Source organism: Salvia miltiorrhiza, chromosome 7 (genome assembly GCF_028751815.1).
Source record: "Salvia miltiorrhiza cultivar Shanhuang (shh) chromosome 7, IMPLAD_Smil_shh, whole genome shotgun sequence".
NCBI classification, from domain to species: domain Eukaryota; kingdom Viridiplantae; phylum Streptophyta; class Magnoliopsida; order Lamiales; family Lamiaceae; genus Salvia; species Salvia miltiorrhiza.
The window spans coordinates 31993508-32001254 of NC_080393.1; the positions used below are offsets into that span (position 1 = coordinate 31993508).

Genomic DNA, 7747 nt, shown 5'->3' on the forward strand with positions numbered 1-7747 from the left:
ACTATTTTGTGTGTACCATCATATACAACTCTTAGTTTATTTATTTACAATTATTTTTTATAAAAATAAAAAATATTATTATATTATGAACTCTAATTAATATTTATCCACTACAAAAAAAACGTTGATTACCGACGGCTAAATAGCGACGGAAAACTAGCGACGGCGATTACCGCCGCTAAATAGCGGCGGCGAAACGCCGTCGGTAACAAGCTACCGCCGGCCGGTGGGTCATGCCGGAGGATGGCCGTGTATTTACCGAGGGCAAATTGCCGTCGGTAACTACCGACGGCGTTTTGCCCACGGTAATGTTTTTTATTTTATTTTTTTATTTTATTTTATTTTATTTTATTTATTTATTTATTTTATTGTATATTGTATATCCACAATTTATTTCCGTATTTATACGGTATTGCATACTTTAGACGAACTTCCCAGTCGGCGACCCGACTTCCCAGTGGGTCACCCATCTTGCTTGTGCTCTGTGTCAAGCACGCTTAACTTTGAAATTCTTTTCGAGTGATCACCAGTACAGAACACTCGTATTATTGATATATCTACATCTATTAATTCATTTAAATGCTATATACTCACTCATATAATTATAATCTTTGAATGTGTGGAGATAATACCTGAAATATGTTGTTAATTAGTGAGCGAGTTCGTTTCGGTCCTTATTTTTATCGTCGGTAAAATATTTAATTAATATTTAATAATTAATTAATTTTTTTTTTAACATTAATACACCAAAAGTGTTTTAATTTGGTTATTATAATGTGATTTGAATTTATTTGTTTATGTTAAATGCAATCATCATCATCATTGCCTTAAATATATAAAACATATATAGTTTTAATAATTAAAGCACTTGAAATATATAGTTCAATAAAACATAAATTTGAAAAGAAAGTGCAAATGTAATTTTGTTTGAAAACATAAATATATAGTTTTAATAATTCTAAGCATCATCATCATCATCATCGGCATCAGGCCCTGGAGGTGGCTGAGCATTATACATCCTCATAAACGCCTCCAATTGAGCCATGCGGTCCTCCATCTGTTGGCGTTGTGCTTGCTCTGCGACCAATTGCTCCTCCAGCGTGGAGATCCGTGTCTCATAAAGCTGCTGAGACACCGCAGAACTGCCCGTGCTGCGGATAGACCCCCTACTAGCCTGACTCTGCCCGGCACTCCCGACGCCGTAGATCCGTGACCTATCAATTTGCACCACCTCCAAATACACCTCGTCTAGCCGCTCCTGTCGTCCTGTGGCAGCGGCCAGTCGATGAACCTCGGCCTAATACATACATAACAATGCATAATTGTTAGAAAATAAATACATTCACTAAATATTTGAATAAACTTAAACACTTACGTCAATTCTAGCATCTCTCTCCGACGTATAACTTCCGTCGGCGTACGTGTGGAGGCGGAGGAAGGTGGCATAGTTCGGTGCATCCTGGGGAGTACCAGGATCCAAGCTCTGTAGATGCATTTATATAAGATAAATAAATTATATTAGTCAATATATTAATTTAATTGATATACTTAATTATTTGTTAATTACATACCATATACTGCTGCAGGATACGAGTCGACTGGGACCCGCCCACGTGCCTACTGATCCCTGTACCCTCCCCATCGGGCTCGGACATCCGGTTGGCACGTGCTCGATTTGAAACAGCCTCAACCTCGGGCTGATGCCAGTAATCCCGGAGTCCAGTCCAAAAATCGGGAGTCATCCAGACGGGCCTAGACATCTCTCTCCCTTGGCGGATACACTGCTTGAGATCTGTCTTGTAGTCGCTCATCATGTCGGAGTACCTTTTGCGGGCTTTTGTCTCCCACATTTTCCTCACGTCACGCTCATCATCGGGCTGCCACATAAACTCTTTCTGTTGAAAGAAAGAGAATTAATTTAATATCAAACATTTTAACAATTTAATATGATATATTTATATGTATTATACTCCCTCCGTCCATGAAAAAGAGTCCCATTTCGGGTTCGGCACGGGTTTTAAGAAAGTTGTTAAAGTAGGTGTAAGTGGAGAGAGAAGTAAATTTATAGGGGTAGTGTTAATGATAATTTTAATTGCTTAATCTTTCAAATTAACTATCAGTAAACAATTTCAGCAAATTGCAAACAATGTCAGTGAATGGATAAAGAAATTCAACAAATTTAGCAAATTTCAAACAAATTTAGTAGATGGTAAAGATTTTCAACAAATTTCGAACAGAAATTCAGTGAGAAGCCATAGCCAAGAAGTGAGAAGCCATAGCCAAGAAAGTGGAGCAGAGAGATGATTTTGACAGAAATTTCCCAGAATCCATTCTCATTTCTTTGCATCTCTCAAACCCCATTTTTCAAACAAATTCGACTCCAGTAGTAAATGGATTTCACCAACAAATTTAAGAAATTCCAAAAAATTCCAAAAATAAATTTCAGCAACAAATTTAGGAAATTCCAGCAACAAATTCAAACAAATTCAACAAATCGATTCCAACAACAAATTTAGGAAATCCGAGCAACAAATTCAAGAAATTCCAGCAACAAATTCGAACAAATTCAACAAATCAATTCTAGCAACAAATTTAGAAAATTCCAAACCAACGGAGGCAGAGCGCGACTAGGAGCGGAGCAGAGGAGGAGTCGGCGTCCCAGACAACGGCGAGAGCGAGTTCCTGAGGTGCGGAGCGGAGCGCGTCGACTGGGAGTGGAGCGGAGCGCGTCGTAGGCGGCGAATTTTTGGGAGGTGGCGCCTTAGGGTTTCGAGCTCAGAGGGAGCGAGGCAACGAGATCAGTGAGGCGGTGCTTTCAGACGATGACGAAGAAGGAGAGAGAAGCCGCACCACTCTAGAGAGATCTAGAAGATAGGGTTTGAAGAGTTGATGGGGGCGGTGAGCCGAGGCACGGCGCCGGCGACGACCTAGCTGCTGCCGGAGAGGTGAAGGGGAAGAGGGGCGTAGGTCGGGTCCGAGCCTCGCCGGAGGAGGAACCACGTCGGGGAAGAGGGGAAGGGGAAGAAGGGCGTAGGTTTGGTGAGGGAGAAGAGGTGTGCGTGCGTAGAGTGAGAGAATTTTATGATTAATTGTGTTTAATTAAGTTTAAGTGAGGAGAGTTTTTAATTATTGAGGTGGGTCCTCAATAGCAAATGAAGTAAATACATAAAGTTATAAAGGGTATAATTGTATAAAAAGTGAAACAGGACTCTTTTTTGTGGACAAAAAAAAGAGGGAAAATAGGACTCTTTTTCGTGGACGGAGGGAGTAAATTTAATTGTACCTGTAATTCATCAAAAAATTTATCCTTCATCGCCGGGGGCGTCAACTTCCATGTGTACCCGCCTGGGTTTTCAAACATCTTAAATGTGCTCGTGCAAGCTTTGGACAGGCCAGTGGGCTCTAACAAAACACCGTGTACAAGTAATTTTGTCACTTAATCATGGTGTACGAGAAACAGTAATTTTAACTAAAATACTTACCCAGTCGTAGGATGCCTCTGAAATACCGTCCTCCCATCAGGTGCCTTAACCTCTCTCTCTCTGATAGCGGCAGCTGTAGGGCCCCTAGGCCTTCTAGCCCGTGAACTACTAGAAGCCTGGGGAGTCTCGGGAGTCCCAGAAATATGCGTCCCAGACCCATCAGATGTATCTGCTGTAGCTTCTGGCGCATTAACGCCAGATCGCCTCCCAAATCCCAAGAAACCTCGAGAGGTAGACATGATGCATGTTGCATACAATTAAATTAACAAATATATAGCGAAACATAACATTAACAGTAACTAACAAACATAACAAATTTGCAATCAAATTCAACGTCATATGTGCATTTACATTTATTCATAAGCATCACTACTATCATCATCACTATCGTTAGATGTCAACGGGGAATCATCGTCTTCTGCTTCATCGTCATCTTCAATCTCAACGACTCCACCGAGGGGATGAAGGAGAAGTGGTTGTTCAATGCCTACACTTGTGTGAGTAGGCATAATAGTAACCACTTCTTCTTGAAATGGTTGATCTAATGTTGATGTAGATGCTGCAGTAGACACTTCAACCTTTGATCTTGCGTTGACTTTGCATGCTGACCACCAATTTTTCTTTGATTGGTTCGTACTGGGATAGGGACAGTAAAACACTTGAACTACTTGACTCGCCAAAACAAAGGGATCATACTTCTTATATCTTCGTGTGTGGTTCAGTGAAACTAACTTGAAGTCTGTATCAATAGAAGTTCCCTGAGCCGACAAGTCAAACCATTCACAGTTGAACAAGACTGTCTGCTTAATTGGATACCCCGGATACTCCAGCACGCAAACCTCTTGCAGACGCCCATAAAAGTCTAGCACATCTCTATCACTACCATAGACCGAGCCTTTTATGCAAACGCCACTGTTCACAGTCGCACTCTCTCTATCATGATCAGTTGTGTGAAACCTGTAGCCATTCACGAAATAGCCGGAGTATGTTTCAATCTCCCTTAATGGTCCAGCTGCAAGCGACCTAATATAAGGGTTCAACTCGTCGTTACAAGGACGACAAACTTGTTTCACACAAATATCATTTAAGTTTGCTAGCCAATTTTAGAGTAAGTAAATGTATATTTAACATAAATTTATCGTCTCTTACGTAATGGTTAAACCACACAATAAACTCGTTGTGAAACGCGACTTCAAACTCTGCATCAGTCATGTAAGGATTTGCATATCGTTTTTCCTCCTTGAAGATCCTTGGATACAAAGAATCAAATAAATATGTTAACACCTATATATGATGAACACTTCTTATACGTAAATTGAACGAGAATACTCACTTGCTATATGTCTCTGCAACCTCTGCACAATTGCTCAAAATATACATGTGTGCAGCAAGCCATTCGCGCTCATCCATGTATCTCTTCGTCCCTCGGCCAAGTGAACGCCCAATAGGTTTGAATATGGCGAGACAAAAAGGATCATCATTTTCAGCAACGAGCATCTCAATATTGCGAGGCAAAGTTGTCCACTTTGTAGATATTTGATCTTCAAAGTAAAACGAAGAGAAGGTTGACATTTCTGCAAGTAAGTATGCATTGGCGATGGACGCCTCAACCTTGGCTTTGTTTTTTATATGATTTTTTAATGTCCTCAAATATCTTTCAAAAGGATACATCCACCGATATTGCACTGGACCAGCCAATCGTGCCTCATCTGCCAAATGAACTGGTAGGTGCTCCATTGAATCAAATAAACTAGGAGGGAAGATACGCTCAAGTTTGCAAAGAGTAACAGCTATCTTCTCACTCAGTATTCTCATGTCATATATGGCCACGTTGCGGGATGTTAATTCTCTGAAGAAGAAACTTAACTCTGTAATTGCCTCCCAAACATTCTTAGGAAGAAGTTCTTTAAATGCAACAGGTAGAAGGATTTGCATGAACACGTGACAGTCGTGACTTTTCATGTTGTGCATCTTCAGGGCGTTCATGTCAACGCATCTACTAATATTTGACACGTACCCATCGGGAAACTTAAGACTCTTGATCCATTGAAGTAAGATCTTCTTCTCTTCCCTGTCAAGCGTATAACATGCTTTCGGATACCCTCGAGTTCCATCCACTTTCTTCAACTCTTTCCGCTTGCAGAAGGTGTTCAATTCTTCTCTAGATTTTTCTGTATCTTTTGTCTTCCCCTTCACATTCAGGACAGTATTAAACACGTTATCAAACACATTTTTCTCAATGTGCATGACATCCAGATTATGTCGAATCAAAAGATGTCTCCAATAGGGTAGATCCCAAAATATGCTTTTCTTTTTCCACCCTACATCTTGATATTTGGCGAGTTGAGCGTTCCTGCCATCGAAGTCTTCGGTAACCTTCACGAAGCCTAACCCCTCGATTTGATTCAAGATTTGTATTCCTGATCTTTGTTCTGGTGGACCAACATTGCATGTCTTATTCCTCAAGAATGAAGTTTTGTTTCTCCTAAACACATGGTTAGGAGGTAAGAACTTCCGATGATTATCAAACCACGATTGTTTTCCACTCATCGGCAAAGTGAATGCTTCTGTATTTTTCATGCAATGTGGACATGCCAATTTCCCAGCTGTACCCCACCCAGACAACATAGCGTACGCTGGAAAATCACTGATAGTCCATATCAGAGCTGCTCGCATCTGGAAATTTTGCTTCAACGATATGTCGTAAGTGTTCACACCAACCTCCCACAGAGATTTTAACTCGTGTATCAATGGCTGTAAGAATACGTCCAACTTCATCTTTGGGTTTGATGGGCCAGGCACGAGGACTGTGAGGAACATGAATTGTTCTTTCATGCACAACCACGGAGGCAGGTTATACGGCGTGACAATAACTGGCCAAGAAGAATATTGACGCCCTGATTGTGCAAATGGGGCAAAACCATCTGTAGAGAGGCCCAATCTCACATTTCTGATCTCATTGGCGAATCCAGGAAAGACTGAATTCAAATGTTTCCATGCCGGAGAGTCGGCCGGGTGGCGCATTATCCCATCGTCTGTGGAGGTCGCATGCCACCGCATATGTTCAGCAGTTGCAGGAGATGCAAACAATCTCTGCAATCGGGGCGTCAAGGGAAAATAGTGCATCTGTTTGGCGGGCACTTGTTTCTTTCTGCGACTCCCAGATGCACGCAAGCTGTCCTTATATCGTGATTGGTCACAGAACATACAACTATGTAGCTCACTAGTTTCCCCCCAATACAACATGCAGTTATTAACACAGCAATCGATCTTCTCTACTGGCAAACCCAAACCACGTAGATTTCTTTTCGTACTATAGAAGTCTTCTGGACAGTTGTTACCCTCTGGTAAAGCAGCTTTCATCATCGAAGACATCTGATTGTAAGTCCTCTCTGACATGTGGCTTTCAGTCTTTATGCTCATGAATTGAGTCATCCAACTTAATTGTGTGTACGTGTCACATCCTGCGTACAATGGAGTATCCGCTGCATCCAACATGTTATAAATCTGTTGAGCGTCATTATTGGGCGGCTGCTCCAGATTTGGAGGATCTTGATAATTACTAGGTCCAGCATGGTCATGCACCATCCTTTCGTAGTTATTGTATAATCCATCATCCTCATTCATTATAGCATGTGCTCTCGGCATAGACAGCGGTGCTTCCCCGTGACAAACCCAAACTTTGTAATTCAGGACAAATCCATGCCTACTAACATGTTTTCTGACCGTAGGTACATCTAAATACGCTTGATTCTTACACTTCTTACACGGGCACCTAATGTTACCTTGTCCATCTGTGTACGCCGTTTGATTGAACGCCCACTCAAGGAAAAACTCAATCCCCGTTTCAAATGCGGTACGATCATTGTATCTCGCGTACATCCACGTACGATTATCACTCATTCTTGCAAATTCTAATTGAAAAAAACAAATAAAATATAATAAATTACTTGAAATCTAACAAAATTTCGACAGCATAACCCCACTATCCTAACTACCAAGTGCTCGACTCTACCAGCAACTATAGTGACCATAGTGGTCCTAATTTACTAAGCCTATACTAGGTCTACTCGGCCCCCCAATGTAGAAGCAATAATACAATACAAATAAAAGCAATAAAAATCATGGTAATTAAATTAAAAACAATCATTTGTAGGGAGAAGATCCTTAAGAAATAATCAATTTCTATCCCAAAGGGAGAAGATCCTTAAGAAATTGATTAAATCTATCCCACAATATATATATATATATATATATATATATAT

The 7747-nt window shown here is 40.8% G+C and overlaps 1 protein-coding gene across 1 annotated transcript; it reads right to left on the bottom strand.

The window, feature by feature from the left end:
* Positions 1–754: 754 nt before the first annotated feature.
* LOC130995985 (uncharacterized) lies at positions 755–1754 on the bottom strand. Its single transcript, XM_057921517.1, has 3 exons — positions 1572–1754; positions 1376–1483; positions 755–1297 (listed from the first exon to the last, which is right to left on the bottom strand). Exons 1-3 carry the CDS (start codon positions 1740–1742, stop codon positions 959–961), a joined length of 618 nt encoding a protein of 205 aa, XP_057777500.1. The 5' UTR covers positions 1743–1754; the 3' UTR covers positions 755–958.
* Between the last annotated feature and the right edge of the window lie 5993 nt (positions 1755–7747).